Genomic DNA, 25,321 nt, shown 5'->3' with positions numbered 1-25,321 from the left:
TATCGATATTTTTATAAGAAATATGGAAACTATCGAATGGTGCTACTTTCGATAGTTTTCCAGCTCTAGTATAGAAGCGTGTCTAGAACGCGACTCACTCCAACACTCCATCTCCCTGAGCCTAAAAGCGCTTCTGGCTGCGATGTTTTCAGCTAGAATATTTAGTGGCTTAATATCCAGCATTGCATTTAGCGCAGCTTGCGGTGTGCTTTTGACGGCGCCGGTGATGAGGATTGATGCTGCGCGTTGTACTTTATCTATTTTTGACTGGTTTGACTTCATACAAAGCGCATGCCACAATGCAAGACATCTATATGTTAAGACGGGACAGATCACATTTTTATATATCAAATTTATAACCTGAGGTCTTAAACCCCAACTCATACCTATTGAATTCTTACAGGAATAAAGTGCGATTAAACCTCTCTTTGCGCGCTCGTCAATGTTCCTATTCCATCGTAATTGATGGTCAAGGACTACACCAAGATATTTTGCTTCCGTTGAGAGACATAATTCTGTAGAATCCAAAGTAGTACTGGGAAGCTTCGATTTTCCTCCTTCTTGTAAAAAGTACGAGGTCAGTTTTTGCCTGATTTATACCAAGTCCGTTGAGCTTGGCCCATCTGTATAGTCTACAGAGAGCGCCCTGCATAAGCTCTGACAGTAAAGGAACGGTGTTGCTCCCTGGAGTGTACGATAAGTCTCGATTAACTAATTTGGTCCAAATTTAGATGAAATTCGAAAATGGATCATAACAGTTCACTCCTGCCGATACTCCCCCACAAAGTTCAAAAAATGTCGCTTAAATTGCGCACATGATAACTCTCAAACGGATCAACCGATTTGGTCGTAATATTTCATCCAGCTGTATTCTTTTTATTTGTATACATACATATATTTTTCAGTTTAATATACGTTCATATCTTCCAAATTGAAGTTCATTGGAACGACAGGCACCTTTACCCAATAAATCGTATAAATCGCATCATCCACCGCTCCCATCCCATCACCAACAAACACAAACAAATGAAACACCAGAAAAAATTTAAATTTTTGACAAGACAAAAAAATTGTCAACACTTTCGCTTGCTAAAGTGCTGATTGCATTTTTTGTTAATTTTATTGAGGTTTGTTTTGTGTTTTCTTCTTCTTTTGTTTTTAGCATTTTGTTTTTTTTCTTCAATCTTATGGCACTTTATGTCAATAACTTATAAAACAAATAATTACAAAATTAAAAAAATAATAATATTTATAATATAAGACAAGAGACTATGAGAAAACAATGAGATTACAAAAAAAGAGAATAAGGGGCGGGGCGATTCACTTACAGAACTAAACTTTTTACAATTAAATTAAGTAGAGTGGGGCGAGAGGGGAGACTTATGTGAGTTATACAACTCATTATTATAGCTAGCTATTATATAAGTTTTACATTTATATGCTACAAGGAATTTCTTTGTACATTATTACATTTTGTAGTTTTGTTGTTGTTGTAATTTTAAAAATTATTGTCATAATAGTTGGTGTTGTTTGTTTATTTTTTAAATTTCTTTTTTATTTGTTGTTTGTTTTTTTCGAGAGCATTTAGTTATTGTCTTTTGTAGAAGCCATGAAAAAATTTTAACAAAGCCTTAGATAACATTTTGTTGTTGTAGTTGTATTTTGTTTTTAATATAAATTAAGCTTAAATTGTTTGTTTGTTTTTGTTTTATTTGTTTTTTTCTAAAAAAAGCAAAATCACATTTAAATAAGTTTTTAATATCATTTTTTATCATCATCATCAGATTGATTTTGTGTAAGTGTTTGAGCTTATAAATATTATAAATCTTTAGAGCTTTAGGCATTTATTGAAAGCTTTCAAAGCGGGAAGTTAGAGAAAAGTCCATATGAGTAAACTGGACTTGTTGTGAGATTTTAGAAAATATTTGTAAAAATTTCTAAGAAATGTTAAGCTTTCCAAAAGCTTTATTTATCATTTTTGAGATTTTACTTTTGAAAAGTTTGTGTGATTGTTTTAAATAATGTTATGATAAGCTTTTCAAAAGCATTCAATAAACCCATTTGAGTTTGTTTTCAGTCCAAAGAAAATAACGTAATTATTTTCTATTTCGTTAAGGAAACCTTAAAAATTTCAGACTCTTTTTTTACGGATTTCTTTAATGTTGAGGGAGAATTTATTTCTCTCCTTCCTCCTTCTTTTTGCGTATTTTACCCTCTGTCTGTATTGTGGCGGTGACAGCATCAAAACAATCCGCAATTGAGGGTTCCGATTGATCCTGACTATAATCATAACCAGCCATGCGTGATAGGGTTAAAATATAGGAACAGGCCACCCGTAGTACCGAAAGCTTTGAAAGCTTTTGATTATTGGAGTAGGAGGGTACAGCTTGCCGCAGAGTTTCATAGGCTGCAGAGATGGTATGGACTCGTGATCTTTCCCGGGCATTGGCCTCTATTCTTCGCTCACGGGTCATATTTTTGTAGTTACGCTGTTGGGGTTTTCCCGATGAGGAGCATGAAGAAGAGGAGGTGTTTTTTGTGGTATTCGCTGAGGTATTTAGCAAGGAGCCATCTTCATGCGAGGAAGTTAATGACAAGGCTGGTGTTGGTACCAATGTTATGCCATTTGCTTGAGTGCAGGGTATTTTGGGTGATTTCTCCAGGCTATCACGATTGGCGGCAAAACGTTTTTTGGGTGTTAAATTTTTAAGGGAATTTTTCATGGGAACATCTTCTTCATTTGCTGGTGTTGTTGGTGTCGTGGTGGTGCTGACTTGGGGTTTCTTTAACACCAAAGCCAAGGGTTCTTCTTGCTCCTGAGGTAATTCATCACTTAACTCTTCCTTGGGCAAACGATGTAGTGTGGTAACTCCGGGATGTCTTACAAAAACCTGGGCTGGATTTGGCATTAATTCATGAGGTAAGATTTGACTAGGGTCCCATAAAGCTGTTGGTGGTGGTGATGGCAACGGGGCAGCAGGTGGCGTTAGCACCACTCCCGAATCTGTAGTGGATGAGTAACGTATACGCTTCTTCAAGGGTCCATTGGATTGGGAGGCCGCCGATGGTGATCTTTCGGGTTCAATGGTGCCAGCAGCATCACTCACAACCTTTGAGGGTTCGGAACTTTTGCGTTTGTTGCGCACCAGGGAAATGGGCGAACATTTTACCTCAACCGAATCATCGGAAGCAATGTCTGTGACCATCGGTGGACTATTGGGCGCCAGGCGCAAATTATCCATGGAAAAATCATCACCACCCTCTGAGCTGCCTGAACAAAAGCCAGCATCACGATCATTTGAATGGGGAGAACCTAAAATGAAACAACAAAAAATAGAGAAAAAATTGATTAGTAAATTATCACCGATTTTATGTTATAAAAAAATGCCAAAAAAGAAGATTCAAATAAAAATTAACATAATCTCGCATTTATTAAAAATTTTGTGACATTTCGCCCACGCTTTATCAATGAATGAATTGATGATGATTGCCAGCAGGTTTGATAGCGTATAAGTCTCGGCGTAACACTTGTCTAGCTAGCGTTCAAACCTTTGTATAATTTTATGGCCATTAATTTAAATTTATGAAGCGTTTTGTTGTGATTTTGGAGTTTTGAACCTGTCTTAATTAAAACAAAAAAAGACAACAACAAAACCTTGGCAGGTTGTTGTTGTTGTTGGGTTTGCAGGATTTCACATTGGTGAATCTGAAAAAAATGAGGTTTCATTTGCTTTAATCATCATGGGAAACCGCAAGAAAGATCACCACCAAAAAAATAAGTGACAAACAAAAACAACAACGACAACACCCTGAAAGTCATCATCATCATAAAAATCGATTTTTATCAACTGGTTTTATGACCCCTTTCTTGTTGTTGTTTCGTTGCTTTTTTTGTTTTTTTTTCAGAGGTTTTAAATTTCATGTGTGGAATATTTGTTGACGCACATTTAACAAAAAACAAACTGTGATGGTTCTGAATTGCAGAATTTATTTTGGTGAATTGTTTTTTTTTTTGGAAATTTTTGTAAAATACCAAAAAATATCAGCAACAACAACAATGATGTGAAACTCAGCTTTTTTCCTTTCTTATGCATATTTTTCAAGTTCAACGAAGCCATTAAACTTGTTAACCTTAAAAAATGCAACAGCCAACTCAGCAGCAGCAACCAGAAAGGGGAGAATTTGTATGTAATAATGTTTCCAGCTGAACACACACATATAAATATTCTTAAAATGTTAATATTATGGCATTACTGCCACGTTTTTTGTAGAAAAAAAAAAACTGCAAGCCTTTAAAAAGTTTGCTTTACTTGTTTTCTTCACTCCTGATATTGTTATTGTTTAATTTTAACCTGGCGACATACTTTTTCCAATCGTTTGAACTGATTTACATATACGGAGGTGTTTTTGTTTTCGTTTTTTTGACTTTTTTGGTTAATCCTGTATTTATGGATAAAAAAATTGCCCAAAAGGTTTTTAATTTCTTTCAATTTTTTAACATATTTTTTAAATTATCTTTTTATATTATTTACTTTAATTATTTATTTTTATAAAATCATTTTTTTTTCTTATTTTTATTTAACAAATTAAAACAAAAAACTCAAATATCCAAATAATCAATTTCTTGTGCCCATGTCATGTACACAAGCATGTCATGTCAATTAAACACCATCATCAAAGTACCCCCAGCATTTAACTTGTTTTGTTTTTTGGCCTAAAAGACACATAAAATTTGAATGTTGTACTGGTAGTTGTTGGTGTTGTTGTTGTTGCTGCTGCTGTTGTTAACGTTGACCATAAATAAACATGTTCATTAGTTGTTAACGTTAACCAGTAATTACGGCCATTTGAAAGAGTTGCCAAAAAAAAAATTGTCGTTGTCCACGGAACACAAGTGGAAGCAATGACAAAAAGCCAGAAAACGCACACACAAACAAAAAACAAAACTAACAGTCAATACAACATGTCATGGTTGTCTATCAATTTCCATTATTATTGTTGCATTGCAAAATATCGATAATCATTAGCATATGGTGACGCCAAATCAATGTGAAAAACTTGGTAAAAAAAACGAGAGACGAACAACAATAATAACAAATTAAATGAACAACAACAACAGCAGCAGCAGTACAACAATTTAATGCCAAATGAATAATTAATTAATCATGACATGGCGTTACAAATAGTTTTATTGCCACAAAAAAAGTAATATGGTAAATTAATGTTTTTATGAGGAGGTGGGGGTGTGGGGTGGCTGATCGGTGGTAATAAAACAAATTGATTTGTAAAAGGTTTTAATTAGCAAATAAAATAAAATTATTAAAAATGCATAAAAATTATTGACAGGGTTCTTTCATACGCAAAAGTGGTAAGAGATTTTATTTTTAGCATCCCTCAAATTGCATTTTTTGGATTTGGAAAATTTTTAACTTATAAAAAATTTCAAATTTTTGAAATATTTTGATATTTAAAAAAAAAATATTGAAATTTAAAAAATAATAATTTTTGAAAAATATTGAAATTTTTCATAATTTCACACTGAAATTTTAATATATTGAAAAATTTAATTATTTTAAGAAATATTACTTCCATTATTATTATTTCCAGAGTGACGGGGTCCTTTCATAGGCAAAAGTGGTAAGAAATTTCATTTTTAGCATCCCTCAAATTGCATTTGAAAATTTTTTGGATTTGGAAAATTTGGAACTTATAAAAAATTGCAAATTTTTGAAATATTTTTATATTTTGAAAAATATTGAAATTTAGAAAAATTGATATTTTGAAAAATATTGAAATTTTTCATAATTTCACATTGAAATATTAATATATTGAAAAATTTAGTTATTTTAAAAAATATTATTTCCAGAGTGACGGTTTTCTTTCATAGGCGAAAGTGGTAAGAGAATTTATTTTTAGCATCCCTCAAATTGCATTTAAAAAATTATTTTTTGGATTAGGAAAATTTTGAACTTAAAAAAACTTAATCTTATAAAAAAAATTGATAGTTTGAAAAATATTGAAATTTGATAATTCCTTATTGAAATTTTAATATATTGAAAAATGTAGTTATTTAAAAAAATATAACTTCCATTATTATAATATTTGAAAATTTTTTGGACTTTGAAAATTTTGAACTTATAATAAATTTTAAAATTTTGAAAATTATTGAAATTTAAAAAAATTATATTTTGAAAAATATTAAAATTTTAATATATTGAAAAATTTATTTATTTTAAAAAATATCCCTTAAATTGCATTTAAAAATTTATTTTTTGGATTAGGAAAATTTTGAACTTAAAAAAACTTAAACTTATAAAAAAAATTGATATTTTGAAAAATATTTAAATTTGATAATTCCTTATTGAAATTTTAATATATGGAAAAATGTAGTTATTTAAAAAAAATAACTTCCATTATTATTAAATTTGAAAATTTTTTGGACTTTGAAAATTTTGAACTTATAATAAATTTTAAATTTTTGAAAAATATTGAAATTTAAAAAAAATATATATATTTTGAAAAATATTGAAATTTTAATATATTGAAAAATTTATTTATTTTAAAAAATATTATTTCCAGAGTGACGGGGTTCTTTCATAGGCAAAAGTGGTAAGAGATTTTATTTTTAGCATCCCTAAAATTGCATTTGAAAAATTTTTGGACTTTGAATATTTTAGACTTATAAGAAATTTTAAGTTTTTGAAAAATATTGAAATTTAAAAATGTTATATTTTGAAAAATACTGAAATTTTGATAATTTCATATTGAAATTTTAATATATTGAAAAATTAAGTTATTAAAAAATATTATTTCCATAATTATTATATCCAGAGTGACAGGGTTCTTTCACAGGCAAAAGTGGTAAGAGATATTATTTTTAGCATCCCTAAAATTGCATTTGAATTTTTTTTTTTGGATTTGGATAATTTTGATCTTATACAAAATTTTAAATTATTGATATTTTGAAAAATAAGAGATTTTATTTTTAGCATCCCTTAAATTGCATTTTTGGTTTTGGAAAATTTTGGACATATAAAAATTTTTAAATTTTTGATATTTTGAAAAATATTGAAATTTAAAAAAATTGATATTTTGAAAAAATATTGAAATTTTTATATATTGACAAGTTTAGTTGTTTTAAAATATATTATTTCCAGATTGATGGGGTTCTTGCATAGGCAAAAGTGGTAAGAGATTATATTTTTAATACCCATCAAATTTTAAAAGTTTAAACATAATTTTAATTTTGGAAAAAAAGTTTAATATTTCTAATAATAATTGAAATTTAAAAATGATATCTTGGAAAATATTGAAATATACATCATATAATATTTAAAAATACATATATTGAAAGTTTTATAATTTAATACTAAAAATATTTTGAAAATTTGTAATATATTGAAAAATATTTAAATGTTGAAAAATGTTAAAAAATATTAAAATTTGGGAAGAAAAAAAAAAACAATAAAATTTTAAAAATGCGATTTTAAAAAAAGAATTATATCCACTTTTAAATTTTTTTTTAAAATTTTCAACACTTGAAAAATTTTGATATTTTGAAAAATTTTAAATTTGTTGTTATTTACTTCTACCTTTATTTTAAATATTCTAAAGATATGAAATAAATCGAACTCGAGGTTTTTGACGCTGTTTTTTATTTATTTATTATTTTATTCAATAAATTTTGAACTCATGAATAATTTGGAAATTTTTTAAAAATTTCAAATTTGTTGTTATTTACTTCCACCTTTATTTTAAATATTCTAAATATATGTAATGAATCGAGCTCGAGGTTTTTGATGCTGTTTTTTATTTATTTCAAAATTTTTATAATTTTTTTTTAAATTGTCATATTTATTCCAAAGACATAAAGTTATTACAATAAGAACAATAGTTTTGGTAAGCATAAATGTCGATCTGGAGTCGCTGCCATCTACTTCGTCACAGGACTGAAAATGTTGAGTTAAAATAAATTCAATTTGTTTTTATTTTCTTTCTTCAGGCATCCCCCGTTCAGTGGCACTACTTGATACCAATAAATTATTATGAAACCAAACTACTATAACTTTTCAAAATGTAAGCCTCTTTTTAATCCTTGAAACTGTGTTTTTTCTCTCCTTTTACATATAAAAATATTACAAGAAGTCAAAAGAATTGAGAAATAAAAACCATTTTACAAATAATTCCTGATGGCTATCAAATTCCAAGAGGCTTATCAAACAATCCCACCAACCAAACGTTAAGGAAAAATCATTCATTTCTTGTTGACCTTTTTTCCATGCTCACATGGCAACAACAACAACACAACCATACAATTTTGTTAACACCTGTAAGGGATCAAGTCACGTAATACAAATGCAATCAGTCTTACATAACAAACACAAAAAAAACAACAACATCAAGAACAATGAAATCAATGATGTGAAAGTAATCACTTGTTGCCACTTGATTTGGTAGCATTGCATCTCTCCATAGATCTTTACAATGATGTAATCAACCCCTAACCACCACCACCTTTCTTCATTTCCTGTCTCTCTAAGAAGGGAGGAGGCTGGTAGTAAGACGTAGATTGTTATAGAAATTAATAAACGGGTTTCCAATAGGCAGGTGTTTTTTTCTAGGATTTCGTTTTTTAATTATTGAGTGTCAAAAAAGAAACTGAAACATTGATTAAAAGTCCTTTTGAGGTCACACAACAATGGGTGATTATATAAAAAAGGCTACCTGGAGATTTCTTGCTTTTGTCTCTCTCCTAGGTTTACAATAGTTCTAAAACTAACAACCATGGGAGAAACAATCTAGCTAACCTCTTGACTTTATGTTCCCACACATCTCTCCTAGAAACGTTGTGGACTTTGTACATACTACGACCATGTATTTTTTCTTCGCCTTTTCATCTTAATTATATGCGTATTAAAATAGCATTTGAAATCATATTTAGATTTCTTGGCAAGATTTATTCACTATCTCCTCCCCCTTCCTCCTCCATCAAAATAAACTCCCAAAAGGTTATCACTAAAACGCATGCCATCATTCCATCCAAACAACATCATGCTATTCTATTTTTTGAATATTTAGTATTTTTATTATTTTTAATTTGAAAACATTTTTTTCCTGGGTTTAATTTTAGGAAATACTTCAAATACTAAATCTTCTTATCACCACCTTATGTTATTAAAACCACATGTGTTCTATTTTATGAATGAATGAACGAAAGTAGAAATAGGAATTGCCACTTAGAAATAACAAATAATTTTCCATTGATTTGAATGAAATGGCAACAAACAACAAAACAAAAGCACAAATGTTCTTTGGTTCCCTCCATTTAATTTGCCATAAATATTTAACGAAAGAAAGATTTCTTTCATAATAGCCATGCCATGCATCTACAGATACTATGTATATTAGAGGGGTTAGGCAGTGTGTGTGCAAATATTCTTCTTCTTCTTCTTCTTTTCAAATCCAAGAAATAAATTCAAATAAATGACTTGTGGCGCCAGCTATTATTGACATATTGCTTTTAATTGATTGCATATGAACGAGCGAGCGCATATATAAATTGCATATCAAAACAACAACAACAAGATGAGCAATAAAATGAATAAAAACTAAATCAATGGCCATTTAATAAATGCACTGAATTATGAGCATGTTTAAGGTTTGGGGGAGAAAAACAAAGGCATGGGAATTTTTCGATATCGAATGCAAGACTTAATATCTTTATAACTTCATAATTTTTAAGGCCCGCGACATTTCAGTTTTTTACAAAATTCAATATAAAAGTTTAAAATTTAAGGCTTATTTTAATTATTTTAACAAATGCATGTGGCGCGTAATAAGTAGTTATCATTTCGAGCGACATGCCCTTGTTAAAATAATAGGTTAGTTGGGAAAGTTCTGATTTTTTTTAATGAGCTTAGCTTTATTCTAAGTACACGACTGTAACAAAAATTTCTATCCAACTCTTCATTTTAAAACCCAATTTCCTGGCATTTTTAAGCCTGGGACTTTTCTGTTTTCCACCAAATTCCAGATTTTTTCCAAATACCCAATGGCTAATTTTATTATTTTGAATTAAATCAAGGTATTTTTCGAACATCACTTGTCTAAAATCTGTAATGGTATGCCTGCCGGGTAAGGAGAAAATGCCATTCAAAATACCCACAAATGGTAAATTGAAATTATCAAGTACTTCGCAAAGAAAACAAAATCATTGAATTGCCATAGTATTGGCATCATTACTGGCATGTTAGCCCAGCTGAATCACTGAACATCATTAAAACCCATTTAAGGTAGGGAATTTTGCATTGTTCTCCAAAGAACAAGAACTTTTTATATAAATAAAAAATAAATAAATGTAATAGTTACAATTTTCATCTACAGATGTCAACTAGCATCATGATGATGATGATGACAAGCATAGCATAGCAAACTGTCTCCATAAATGTCAACCATTTATGGTTGGTTGGGTTTGCTAAGGTAGAGCAAAAATTCTTAACATTTTTCATGGCTTAAAGGCACAAGTGATTAAATGCTACTCTTAGAGGTCTTTTAGAAGATAATTAATATTATTGGTTAAGTAACAAAATTGTGATTTTTGAGGAAGTATAGCTTGCTAAACTGTGTCACATTCTTGGCCATCTTGACCATATGGTTTCGGCCAAGACCTGGTTTTCCAAAAAAAAAAAAAAAACAAATTTATTTTTTTTTTCTTTTTTGTTTATTTTAAGTTTGTGTTTTTGTTATTTGTTTATTTCCAAATTTCTTTATATGTATCTAATGGCGTGTGTGTATGTGTTTGAAAAAAGCTCTTGTTATCCATAAATTAAGATGAGAAATAAAATCTGCCATTAACCGTTTGTTTGCTTTAGCCAGCAATGAATAATATTTAGTAATGTATCAGGCAAAAGGGAGAAGGCAAAGGGGGTGCTTATGATTTAACGCTTTCTTCAACAACAATATCAGCAATGTTAACCACAATTGATAGCTTTGTGGCGCTGTAACAGTTGGTTATGACCGCCACCGTCATCATATACCAACATTGGATGATACATTCATCATCTGGTGGTGATGACGATGGTGACGTTAACCAGTTGCTAACATGAAAGTGTCAAGTATCAACATGTGACTACTGGTTAAGGCACTAACTTTTCGAACTTTCTTTTCTCCAAAACAAATTTTCTACTTTAACAAAAAATGTTTTCATACTCCTAAATTTTAAGGACCTTAGCTTTTCAGTTTTAATTAAATTTAATTAAAATAAAATTGAAATTTTGAAAAAAACAATGAAGGTGAAAAATGACTCGTCTTTGGAAATAAAAAAATTAAAATTCACAAATGCAAATTTGCAATGTTGTACGTATAAATAGGGACTCCAAATGCCGAAAATTCTCTAGCAACAATGACATCTAATAAGTCTGATGATGTTAATCTACCAGTTAACGAAACAATCGTCGCAATCAGTCAATTTTTCAATAAAATCTCCTTATTTAGTTTTTAAATAGTCTGGCTTAATCCCATTGTTGTTGTTTTAATATTTTAAAACAACTTATTTATTAGTGGAGAAAGTTTGGCACTGTTCGCCAAGGGGTAGGGCAGGAAAGACCAGTTTCGATCCTCGCCACAGGATCTCATCGGTTCCCTTGTTTCTTCTTTGTGGATATCCTCCAAAAAAAACTAAATCGTCAGCTCGAAGTATAAAGGCGAACAAAGAAAAAACTTCAATGAGCAGTTTTTCTTTGGCAACCTCAGCCTTCTTCACTTAATAATTTAATTCATTCATTTTAATTTTTTAATGAATTAAATTAAAAACAAATTTATTGATTTTAATTTAAAAAATAATAACATTTCAAAAAGCTGAAAAGCCAATTGATTATTCCCTTCGCCGGGATGAAATCATGATATTGGTAGCGATCAGTAAAAAAATTTTGCAACACTGTCAGTTCGTTTTGAAAAACATTACTCTCTGTAACAGAAAGTAGTGGTGAAGTTTAAGCCATTGGGGTAATACTTCAGACTTAAAAACAATCAAATGAGATTGAAACTTCAACTAAAACAAAACAAACAAAAAATAGTAATAATTCCTAAATTTGTAGATTTAGTTAATTTTAAAAGAAATTTACATAATTTAATTAAAGTCGTTCGTAATAATTTTAATAATTAAAAATTCTTCAAAAGGTCCGGGACTTTTCAGCCTACTTCATACAATAATTTAATATTTAAAAATTTTTAAAGGTCTTAAGTCAATAAACTATTTTTTTATTTAATTAAGAAATAAAAGTAATTTCTAAATTTAAAAAAAAACATATAAAATTTTTTAATTTTATTAAAAATTCAAATGTTTTCATACAAATATTAGGACGGCCGGTACTTTTCACACAATAATTTAATAATTCAAAATTCTTCAAGGTGTTAAGTCAAAAACAATTTTTTATTTAATTAAAAAATAATAGAAATTCCTAAATTTAATGAAAAAAATATATAAAATTTTTTTAATTTTATTAAAAATCAAAATTTTTCATACAAATATTAGTAAGGCCGGTACTTTTCAGCCTTTTACAGATTGCATTATAAAAAAAAAATATTTTTAAATTATGAAGAATACAGCAAACGCAATCGGTTTAATGTGGACTCAAACTTCAAATGTTTTTTTTTTATAAATTTAACATTATTCTTTAAGCCCGAAACTTTTCAGCCTTTCCTTATTATGAATTAAAATTTTCCAGATTGTTTTGTAACGATTTAGGATCCAAGCAATTTCCACTAGTTTAATAAAAAAATTATATCAATATTATATCAATTTTAGTTTAGTTGTTTTTCTTTCGTTTTCATTTTCGTTCGACATAGTGAAACAGGATGTAAGATTAGCAAGTTTTCCTTTTGGGCCCGGGATTTTTCAGTTTTCCCCAATTATAATCCAAGAAACTTCGGATTTTTTTGTATTAAGTTCATATGAAATCAAAGTTTACAAATTGAAATAAATAATTTAAGTTTTATAATACCCATATATTTAGGACCGAGACTTTTCAGCTTCCTCAAATGTCATCGAATTTTTTGGTTGTTTTTTTTTTTTAATTATGACTAGGGCATCACAAAAACTGTTTATGTTTAATTTATTACATATTAAAATTATAAAACTATATAATTCGTGTCTATTTTAACAAATTTCGATTTTTCCTTAGGCCTGGGAATTTTCAGTCTTCCCCAATTTTGATTCAAAAAAACTCCAGATTTGTTGTAAAAAGTTCAGATCAAATCAGAGTTTACAAATTTAAATAAATAATGTAATTTTTATCATACCCACATTTTTAGGACCGAGACTTTTCAGACTTCCTCAAATGTCATTAAATTTGTTTGTATGTATTTTGTTTAATAATGAATAGGACAGCGCAATAACTGTTTATGTTTAAATTATTACATATTAAAATTATAAAACTATTTAGTTTGTGTCTATTTTAACAAATTTTCAATTTTTTCCTTAGGCCCGGGACTTTTCAGTCTTCTCCAATTTTGATCCAAAAAACTCCAAATTTTTTTGTAAAAATCAAGTTTCACAAATTAAACTCAATAATATTATTTTTATCAAATCCACATTTAGGACCAAAATTTTTTAGCTTTCCTCAAATTTCATAACAAAATTTTCAGATTTTTTAAATACTGAATAGAACAGCAAAGATAATCAATTTGTGTTTGAAATTATTTACTTCATATACATTTTATTTGTGAGTTCTTTTTCTTAAATATAATAAAATATTTCTTTAGGTCCGGTACATTTCAGCCTTGCTTAAATTTTAGGCTAAAAACATCGGACTCAAATGTCATCAAATTTTTTTTATTTTTAAATAGGACAGCACAATAACTGTTTATGTTTAAATTATTACATATTAAAATTACAAAACTATTTAATTCGTGTCTATTTCAATTTTTTCCTTAGGCCCGGGACTTTTCAGTCTTTCTTAATTTTAATCCAAACAACTCGAGATTTTTTGTTAAAAGTTCAGATCAAATCAAAGTTTACAAATTTAAAGAAATAATGTAATTTTTATCATACCCACATTTTTAGGACCGAGACTTTTCAGCTTTCCTCAAATTTCATAACAAAATATTCAGATTTTTTAAATACTGAATAGAACAGCAAAAATAATCAATTTATATTTGAAATTATTTACTTCATACACATTTTATTTGTGAGTTTTTTTTTTTCTATATAATAAAATATTTCTTTAGGCCCGATACATTTCAGCCTTGCTTAAATTTTAGGCTAAAAACATCGGACTTCTTATTAATTAGATCTTCTGAAAGTCACTACAAATAAATTAAATAAAACTTATAATTTTTCACAAAAAATATTTTAAGGGACATTTCAGATTTGCTCAAATTTCATTTCAAAAAAAAAAAATTCCTTGCTTTCAAAATTATGATACGCCCCAGAAAAGCCATATGTTTAAGTGTAACAGTTTTACAGTTCAGTATTTTTTTATTCAAAAAATAATTCTTTTATGGATTTTTACCAAAAACATATCTTTTCAGCTTTCCTCAAATTTCATTTAAAAAATTCCCGATTTTCAAAATTACGATAAGACCCGCAAAGGCAATTTTTTAAGCATAAACAATTTTAAATTTCAATATTTTTATAAAAATTAAAAAAAAATATTTTTTTGTTTTAGTCTACTTGTGGTTTTTAGTCCACAAGGCAATTTTTTTAAGCACAAAAAATTTTAATTTTCAATTTTTTTATAAAAATTAAAAAAAAGTAAACTTGTTTTGGTTTTAGTCCACTTGTGGTTTTTAGTTATAAAGCCTATATAGGTCTGACTAATTGTTAGTAGAATGATGAGTGGTTTCTTTTATGTGTACACATGATTCTAAGATGACCAAGAACTACGACATCACTCAACCAGACGAGACCAGAACAGACCACTAGCCACGACCACCCCCTCAAAAATATTGTTTTATTTAGAAAAGAAACAACAACAATGCTGCATATAGAGGAATGTAATATTAATCATTTCTTTATGGTTTTACAATGCCATCACGCTCATAATCGTCATCGTATACTTAAGCATATTTCCCAGATGATTTATTCTTTGAAAAAATAAAGACAAATATTTTAATCATCATAACAACAAATGTAGTGAATAGTGCCAAAGACTAAAGAACTGATGACAGGGGAATTAGGAATGGCATAAAAGTGAGGAAATTTATTGAAAAACAATCAGATACATATAGCCATATGCAAATTGTGGTGATTTTGGTGACAAGAAAAACTGTCATTTTTAGCCTATAGATCAGGGTCAGGCACCATACTTTTTTATTGCATACTTTACGGGGTGTCATTGTGTGAGTGCATGCTTTTTCAATGGGTTGAATTGTGTGTGTGGAGAGAGCAACGGTAAATGAGCGCACACGGGCGCCTAATCGCCTGACGCTGCTATAGATCAAGCAATTTTTTTCAAACCCTATTTTCCTAGGCCCAAGACATTTCATATCAATTTTCTGAAACATAAAAATTCGTCCAATTACTGTTTCTTTTTTTTTGTGACATTCATTTGAAATCTACAAAAAATATCCATTGTTTTATGCATTACAACCCCTCTCTCTCTCCATCCCATTTGAATGGGAGATGTGAAAATTATCCATAATTTCCCTGCACTTTCCTATTTTTTCCATTTTTCTTTTGTTTGCGATTGTAACTTGTGACAGATGGCGCCAAAATTTACAGGGAAAATTGCAGACCAAAAAAGTTCGGCATATTTACACTCCAAAGGTTATTGCCGCCCAGCCATCCCCCTCACACAAAAATAAAGCTCCCAAGGGAAGGCCAATAAAAACAACCGGCAACACAAAAGGAAGGAAACTCATCGACAGAAAAAAAGACCTTCACTACATTTCTTATGGCCAAAAAACTCAAAGCCAGGCATCGAACTACAAATGGTTGCAGCTGAACACCAACAAAAAACACAAGTTTACAATTGAAAAGCAAACAAAAAAAAAACTGTTACAGACAAACTGACGTTATGGGGAAAAATAAAATTCCTTAAAGCAGCGGCAGCAGCAGGAGAAGGATATAAAGTTGTCTTCCGTCTGTTATTGCTGCTACTGGCAGGTTGTATGGCACATAGTGGAAAAAACAAAGGGAGAGAGAGTAGGGCAAACTTATGGCTAGGAAATGGTAACGGCTGTTGATGATGATGAGGCTGGTGCTGCTGATGATGACGATGATTGTGGCTGTGGTGATGCTGCTGGTTAAGTAAATGTAGGAGGAAGTAAACAAATGTTGAAGCTATTTGTAGAATAAAAATATCTTTTGTTGGTTTCTGTTGTTATTGTTGTTGCCATAGCAAAAGCTGCTGCTGCTGCTGTCGAATAAAAATTGTGTTTATAAAACACATAAAAACCGACACACTGCTGCGAATTTTCTGAGTAAGAAGTGGTGGATAGATGACACAGCTGTGTGTCATAAATGTGGGTTTTTCTTTGTAATGGGCGGTTTTGGGGTGGTGGTACTGATAATTATGATGTTCACATTGAACAAGTTGCAAAAAAAAACGGAATTTTTTCCATCAACACCAAACATTGGCCAGCCATCATTTTCTTTCTTGTTACCATTTTCCCAGCTGTTACATGAATGCGTATAACTTTTGCTATGTTTTTTTTATAGATCATTGTACAAATTGTGATGATATATAACAAATAAACCAACAACTTGAAAAAAAAAAACAGTGGAAAAGATAAATAGAATTTGTTTTTCCAAAAAAAATGCTACCAAGGCCCCAGATGAGTTCTGTGGTCCGTACTGGAAAAAGAGAATAATAACTAATGTGACTAACATGTGGCGCCATAAAAATTGTCATATTTTTTACTCTGGCTGGGTTTCTGAGCTATTTGTGTGAACTTTTTTTGTTGCTTTGCTTCACTTTTTGTGGGTTAAGCAGCAGTAGTTTTGTTGTTGGTTGGTCGGTCTATTTGTTATTGCTTTGGGCAACTTTATGCGTATGCCATCAAAAAGAATTAAAGGATGTTGGTGATAAAGAGAAGCAAGTGGGTATTGGTTCTAAGGATAAAGAAAAGTGGGGTAGGGAAAATATATGAATTTGAACCTAAGAAGAAAATTTAATTGGCAAGTGAATGGAAATTTTTTATGAGTCTTAATTCTGGTAAAGAAGGGTTTCTATTTTTTATAGGAGAACCAAAGACTATTTTCTACCCATGGAAGACCCGTTACAAGACGAGTTGAAGGCATTAAGGAAGACCTATAGAAGGGGTCTTACGTCTAAAGAAGGCCTAGAAGGTTCAGAGAAAAACAAGCAGAAATTTTTTTCTAAGGCTTTGAAAAGCATACGAATTTAAAAAAATTCTCAAAATTAAAATTATTTTTTTTCAAATTTAACAAATTTAAAGCACAAATAATTTCCATTGAAAATAAAAAATTTTAAAAATGTAAATTCCAATTAAAAAATGTCTTTAAAATATTCCATAAATTTAGACTAAAAATATCCAAAAAGGAAATTTTGATTTTTCAACTTTTCTAAAGGTAGAGTTACATTAGGCAAATATTTGCTCCAGCGACCGGCATTGTGCGCTTACTGAGAGCAAGTTAGCATAAATTCAATGTATTATTAACACCACTTGATCTCAGTAAGCGCACAATGCCGGTCGCTGGAGCAAATATTTGCCTAATGTGACCTTACCTTAAGGCTTTGAAAAACAAAAGAAATTAAAAAATCTCAAAAATATTTGTTATTGTAAATTTATAAGAAAACTTTATTTATTAAAAAAATATTAATAAAAAAATAAAAAGTACAAAAATTATATATTTAGAAATTTCCCAAAATATGAATAAAGAAAAATTCTTAAAAAATGGAAATTTTAAAATAACAATTTTCTTTTATATTAAAATAACTAAGAGCTTTCCTGAAATGTTTAAAAATGGACATTTTTATTTTCCAACTTTCGATTCCCTTGGCATAGATGTCACAATTTCCAGACATTTCGCCCAACAAGGGATGATTGTATTGTAACCTTTATTCCATTCTCCACTCTTACATTATTTATTACCTCGTGGTTATTGGCCGACGACACCTGTTGACACTTTTTTTGGTTTGCCGTAAGCAAATAAAGAGCGTCACACGTTGTAACCATAAATTATGGTCTATATATGCATTGCGAGAATGTATTTAATTTTGTAATGAATTTTTAACACAATTTGCAGTGTTGTTGTTGTTGTTTTAGGTATTTGCCTTTTTTAAAGACTCCAGAAAAAAAAAACAAATTTTGGTAAGCTGGCAAAAAATGAAAGGCATACGTTTGTTTATGTATTTTTCTTCTGTTGTAATCAACGAAATAAATAAATAAATATTCGGCAAGAAATTGGCACATTGACTTCTCGAATTTCAACAGAGTGGCATATATAATACACCGAAGAAAATAATAAGCATTTTTTGTGTAATGGAAACTTTTTTGGTTTTGGTGCTGCTGTGGTTTTACGTTGTGGCTTATAAATACTTGTACTTTCTTTTTCAAAATAAAACAAACAAAAAATAAAGTGGTTCACAAACACACATGCACACACTAAGAACTTATGGGACGATTTTTTTAAGCTAAAGGGTGTTTAAACTTTTAAAGGTCGCCACAAATACAAACAAAAAAAAAAGAATACAAAATGTTATTAAATTGTGTGCGTGTGTGTGTTATATTTTGGAAATTGTCATAAAAAACGTGCAAAATTTTCTTGACGGTATCAGGTTGTCTGTCATGTGTGTGTGGCGGTGCGCTCCCTCTACGTTATGGGTTCATTAAACGTTAAATAAGTGTATATTTATTTGTTTTAAGCTGTTCCACAGTTCAACACCATTAGCATGGGTATTGGGGCGACGGCAATATGGTTTTTAAAATGCAAAAAATTAACAGCAAAAACAATTGTAATTTCATTCAATTCAATTCGTAAAAATGCAAATTATAACCAGACGCTGGCTGACTGGCTGGCCTTTTGGAAAAATTAAAATTCAATTACTTATGGTAAACAAATTCCAAAACGAAATTCTATTGTTGTTCAAATGCCTACGCAAAAATACACGGAAACAATTGCACATCTGGTCATATGAATGAAAAATGTTTCTGCATTTATTTTAGAAACAATTAATTTAGAAAAATAATAAAAAATTAAAATTTATTTTAGGGCATTTTTCAATAAAAACTAAAACTGGATATTTGTTTAATATTTAATAAAAAAATTAATATTTTTTTATAATTAAACATTTATATATATATTTTTGCAAACCTTAGGAAATTGTTTTCTTTTTACTTCTTTCATTATATTTTGTCTAAATATTCACAAAACGTTTCAATTATTTCAATAATGTTACCTATACACTACAACTTATGGGGACTAATCGAAGTGTTGGTAACTCGTAGAAATCCATATTAGGCTTCTGGACAAACTGAAGATCTCTATAAATTTATTTTTGCTTTAAGCTAATTTCAATCCATAGTATACTAAAATATTTCATTAGGCTATTTCCCAAATACCGCAAGTCCGCAGATATTTTCTCTCTTTAAGTGCGTAGAATATATCATAGTGGCGACCATGCCACGGATTTAGCTTATTTTAATAGTGGGTGTTTTTTGGTTCATTTTACTTTTGCAAATATTGTTTATGTGTTTTGTGTGTGCGGTAATATTTTTGAGTACTCAAAATTCATGGGGGTAAACGCCACCACCACACCAAGTAAAAACAGGTGTTACCTTCACTTGTTCAATACAAATACTTTGCACCATAAATAGTCGAAACATATGGAGCTTTTGTTTGGTATATAATTTTTGTTGACGAAAGATATGCGCTCGGTGATTTCAAAATATCATAGATGATTTAAAGAAAAAGAAATGAAATCTATGTTCCTTAAAATAATTAGAAGATGAATGATGTGGACTGATCCCTTATATCACAGCTCCCACGAATATACACATGAATTTGGGTCTATGAGTTTGTTTGCATAAGCGACGGTTTTATAGACTGACTAATTCTCAACTAACACTACTTTAATATCAACATCTTTCCCCCTATTAATATCCCATTTGAAATCACATATTTTATCAAGATGGAAACAGATGTCGTATCTGCAACAGTTATCCACGGACATGGCAATTATTTATTTATGAATTCATTACCTGGAATACATACTACTTTACACAATAAAGAAGATAAAAAAATACGGAAATAGAGTCTACCCGGGATTAAGATAAAAATAATTCCGTAGCAATATTTTGTAAGCTAGTGCCGCAATGGTACTATGGTCTTGTTAACGAAGCACGAAATAAAGACTCACAAAGAAGATATTCGAATATTTGTACAAGTAGACATTTCTCAAAAGAAAGACCGTCCATATTGAACGAAACTCATGGTTAGATTTGGGTATGGAAATCATTTAGAAATTTTCTAAATTGTCCAATATGAAGTTTTGCGCGTGTCACGATCGTGACACTAAACAACAACAACAACAACTAAAGTGTTTACTCAGTCGTCACTAAAGTGCATAGTTGTTATGTGCTTATTGTTGATGTTTATCGTGACACGAGCCCATCTCTTGTCCGATACACAGAGAAGGAAATAAAAACTCTTTGGAGATAAAGTATATTAGCTAAGATATTGTTAAGTTCATTTATGTCTGCTGAGGCCTAGGAGTTTCCATACCCTATATTTCGTATAAGCTCTGATTTGTTTTTTTTTTTTGTATTGAGCTTTAGACTCTTGGGACAAATACTCAAATTCTTCAAAATTGTCCAATTTGCGCGTGTCACGATCGTGACACTAAACAACAACAACAACTAAAGTGTTTACTCAGTCGTCACTAAAGTGCATAGTTGTTATGTGCTTATTGTTGATGTTTAGTGTCACTATCGTGACACGAGCCCATCTCTTGTCCGATACACAGGGAAGGAAATGAAAACTCTTTGGAGAGAAAGTATATTAGCTAAGATAAAGTTTCATTAGTAAAAAGAGCGTCTTGAAATCTATTCTAGTTTCTCATTATATGACAAATGAAAAGTTGGGTGCAGATTATGTAAGTTTTAGAAATTTCGTAAATTTTGTAAAGAATATTTTTAAATATTTTTGTCAGAGACTGTCGAATGAAAATTTGTGCTAGTTTAAGAAAAAATTTAAAAAAAATGCATTAAGAAACTATAAGGGTCAAAATATGGAAGTTCTTAAAAAGATTTTATGCGTCTATGAGGATCATAATCAAGTTATACAAAAGAAGATCCATAGTCGTGGACTAAACGTCAATTTTTAAGGTCTTAATCGTCGATTTTTAAAGAAAATGTCTTTGGAATATCCTAACATTTATTAAGAAACTGTCAGGAGCATAATATTGTATTTCTAAAGAAGATTTAGAAGCGTCTTTAAGGGTCATAATCATGTATTTTAATATGTAGAAGATCCATAATCGTTGTCTATGAAGGTCTTAGGAGTTGTTTTGTTTTTTCTTTTTTTTTAAGGAAATGTTCAAGAAACAATCAGAACTTCCATTAATGTGATTTTTGTAAACCATAATCTAATAATTTAATAATATTATAATAAAAAAATTTTCAATTAACTCTCAGAACTACCTCCCAGCAAAAATATGGGAGCCACATGAGCCGAATAACCCATTACAAAGTAATGTAAATAATCTACTTTTGCATTTCCCCTAGGCTGAAAAGTAATGGCTTGTTGCTTTAAATGTTTGCAAGGAAAACTACTTATTTTACTCATGACTAAGTAATGAGTATTAGAAAATTTTTTTTTTTTTTTTTAATTAAATTTGAATTTTTTTTAGTTCTTGATCTTTATAAATTTATAATCCCAAAATAGATCATATTAGAAAAATAAATAAATTATTTGTTAAATATTTATAAAATATTTTTTTTTAGTTCTTGATCTTTCTAATTTAAAATCCAAAAATAGAATTTCTAAAATGCCGTCGGAATAAGTGATCTCCTTTCTAAAGATATTGCTGGCGTAATTATACAAAATAAGTCTTGAGTTTTTCTTTTTATCAGAATCTAAATGAACCGATAATACATTAAATATTACTTTAAAAATTATTTCATGTATTCTCGGTGCCAAAATATTTTTTTTTTTTAAATTTGACAAGTAAGACATTAAAGCCTTGGAATTGACATACGGCGGCAATTCTTAGACATCGGATTTTGATTTTTTTTTTTTTTGTTAAATCAAATAGGAATTTGATATTCTTACTTGATTTTGAATATAGTCTGCCACATTTTAATATATTATATTACATTATAAGCAAATATGACAAAAATATATGTATAATATAATCCAAAAATATCAGAATTTTTCTATATGAAATTTTGAAAGATATGCAAAATCCAATGTCTAAAATGAAGCCGCTCCACATCCGATATGTCTGAAGAGCCTTTACCGAAGGCGAAACATGCATGTCACATACTGGTGGGTGTGTGGGTTCGCATAGTCGGCTTTCCTTTTTGACTTGCATTAAGCTTAATTCCAACGAGAAATTAATTTAAAAAAGACTTTATTTGGTATTTTATTATTAATATATAAATACTATTCTATATGTATTGGAATGCGTTTCAAAGATGTTTGTGGTTTTTCGGTTTAAGACGTAAAGCCTATAAATGTCGGATAAATTAGTAATACTAGAATCTGATGATGAGTGGAACTTGCTTATAGACATGACTCTTAGGTATGCGGTCGATATTAATTATTATAAATAGGTACAATTATATATTGAAATGCGTTGTAAAGATGTTTGTGGTTTTCCGGTTTCTGACGTAAAGCCTATAAATGCCGGAGAAATTAGTAATACTAGTATCAGATGATGAGTCTTTCTTGTAGATATACATGATCCTAACTGCAGATGTGGCGGACTTACTAATACAAATACGTTTAGATATGTTTATCAAAGTCTGAGTGATAAATAACTCGAGACCAATATTGATCTCAAAGACTCCACATTGATCTACAATGACGATTCATAGATGATTTGGAAATTTCTTCATTATTTTATAAATAACACAAAAAAACAATTCTATATTACAATGCATTTCAAAGATGTTTGTGGTTTTCCGGTTTAAGAGGTAAGGCCTATAAATGTCGGAAAAATTAGTAATACTGGTGTTCCATGATGAGTGTTTCTTCTAAATAGATACGACTCTTAGGTAAGTTTGTACAAATTTTTACAAAATTCTGTTCGATAACAAACTTGTTCAGTAAAAGAGAAATGAGAAGTACTTGCAAATACTTTTGACTTGCGAAGTTATCGAACAGGCCTAATAATTTACATAATAGATTTCAAGTTTGATTAACCTTTAAATATTTTGATCTTATTTTGTAAATTAAATGCTCTTATTATTCTAAGCAAATCTAATCTCTAACAATACGGAAGTTTTTTTTTTGTTAGATAATAACTTACCTTTCATTATGATTGCCGATAGTTCGGATGCATTTAAATGCATATAAAGATTTTCCGCTGATGAAGTTGTTGTTAGTGGGGCTATTATTGGTTTGCCGTTTGTTGTGGTTGATAAATCCGCAGCCATGGTTACAATTTTTGTTGTTGTATTGCGAGGTATTATTGTGTAGTAGTTCCGATTATAATAAAAAAAATAATCCCAAAGTTTTGATGAGTGTGCGTTGTGGTAGGTAGGTATTTTAAATCCCAAATAGATTGTACGCGTAATCCAGTAAGCAAGTCAAGTTGTAAACGGCACACAAAAATTGTTTATTTTTTTATAAAAATTGTTTTAAGATTTTTTTATTACTTATTTCTTTTTTTTAATATTCATAAATAAGCACTTTTTTGTTTTTAACAAAAATTGTTTTCCACTACATTGTTATGGAGTTTTGTTTATTTTTCCAATAATTTTTTTTTTTGTTTATATTTCAAAATTATTAAATAAATTTTGTTTTTCTTGTAAATAGTTTGGCGCACTGTTAACAAAATATTGTTATCTTTTTTTTGCACAATATTTCACATGGGTGTTTGTTTCCCCTTTTTTTCTTTCAGAACATAATATTCTTTTGAATATTTTTGCTAATTTTCACTTTTATTATTTGTTATTGCAAAAAAATATTATATATAATTTATCTTCTCATTTTGTGATGGAACATGTGTTCTCAATATGAATTGTTTTGATTGGTTGCTTGTCTTAAAATTTATTATGTTCTGTTTTGGTTGTTGTGGTACTACAAGTGAACACGGCTATTAACATCCGTCGTCGCGTGCGCTCGCGTCAAGTAATATTTTGATATTAAATTTTCAATTTCATTGAAATCGTTCACATGCGGCAAATGCTGTAAAACACCACAGCCAACCAACAAAATACACAACCAACTACCTAAAACGTTCGAACCTGCAACCAAACAAAACAACCTTTCGAACCACCAAACAAGAATTCTTCTACCTCTCGGCACTAATCGTTTAAATTTACGAAGCTGCAAACTATACAACATGTTGCTTCTCGGTTCCCGACAGACAGGCAGATGACTCAAGCAACACACATCATTGGGTGCTAAATGCAGGTGGCTGTGTGTGTGTGTCTGTTTGCTTGTACTTGGGTTAGGTATCTTAACAATTTGTTTTGCATTTGATGGGCATCAAGGTATGAATGTGCATTGTTGTTGTTTGCAGTGTTTTAATTGGCGCCTCAATTGCCAAGGTATTTACACTCACGTGTTGTTGTTATTGTTCTAGTTGTTACAACTAATGCCGGCATTTGTTCATACATATCGTAAGCTAACATGTTCTTTTCAACATGTTGGACAGCAAATGTTTCATTCTATCTTTGGTCGGTCGTATCTGACTCACATAGATGAGTATCTCAACCGCGCTCGTGTTTTGTGGCTGGTTAGCCGCCAACCGACACGGCTATGTTAAATATTTTTATGAATGAAAATTGTTTTATAGTTATGTTTGTTGTTGTAGCGTTTATTCTCATTTAGATTATCATAAGGCGGGAATTACACATCATCGTGTGAATTTTTTTTCTTCCCTTCATCTATTGCTTGTTTGACTATTTTCTAGCATGCTAGATATTTTTTGGTTTGATTTATTGAGTGTATGTGCCCTAATGCCCCGTGTGAAATGGAAAATACTCGCCTGCAGATAAGATAATAAAAATGAGGAATGACTTGACATTTAAATAAAACCATTTTAGCTTGTTTGGTGTCACGAACGTTTGGAAATATGTAAATTTTATAATAAGTAAATGCTATTATATACAAAATAGGCCAAATATGCATATTGAAGCAATATCAAAATCCGATCCGATTTTAACAAATTTTTGCAGGATTAAT

General features: G+C 29.8%; 1 protein-coding gene and 1 long non-coding RNA gene across 2 annotated transcripts; one reads left to right on the top strand and one right to left on the bottom strand.

Moving 5' to 3' along the window:
* Positions 1-1,044: 1,044 nt before the first annotated feature.
* net (atonal bHLH transcription factor 8-like protein net) lies at positions 1,045-24,361 on the bottom strand. Its single transcript, XM_073969764.1, has 2 exons — positions 23,439-24,361; positions 1,045-3,313 (listed from the first exon to the last, which is right to left on the bottom strand). The coding sequence occupies exons 1-2, from the start codon at positions 23,563-23,565 to the stop codon at positions 2,175-2,177; spliced, it is 1,266 nt and encodes a 421-aa protein (XP_073825865.1). The 5' UTR covers positions 23,566-24,361; the 3' UTR covers positions 1,045-2,174.
* LOC141394828 (uncharacterized) lies at positions 21,776-23,756 on the top strand. The gene is made up of 2 exons (XR_012410500.1): positions 21,776-23,184; positions 23,294-23,756. It is a non-coding gene; the product is annotated as an uncharacterized lncRNA (long non-coding RNA).
* Positions 24,362-25,321: the final 960 nt, after the last annotated feature.

Source organism: Musca autumnalis, unplaced genomic scaffold (genome assembly GCF_047663935.1).
Source record: "Musca autumnalis isolate F117 unplaced genomic scaffold, ASM4766393v1 scaffold_2, whole genome shotgun sequence".
Classification (NCBI taxonomy): domain Eukaryota; kingdom Metazoa; phylum Arthropoda; class Insecta; order Diptera; family Muscidae; genus Musca; species Musca autumnalis.
Note: the sequence above shows the minus strand (reverse complement) of the source record. Positions and strands in the feature narration are given on the sequence as shown.

Bases quoted from the DNA above. Each gene is read 5' to 3' on its own strand.
- net (XM_073969764.1), bottom strand. From the start codon at position 23,565: ATGGCTGCGGATTTATCAACCACAACAAACGGCAAACCAATAATAGCC. The intron at 3,314-23,438 runs GTAAGTTATTAT...GTTTCATTTTAG, and splicing joins ATCGGCAATCATAATGAAAG to GTTCTCCCCATTCAAATGAT.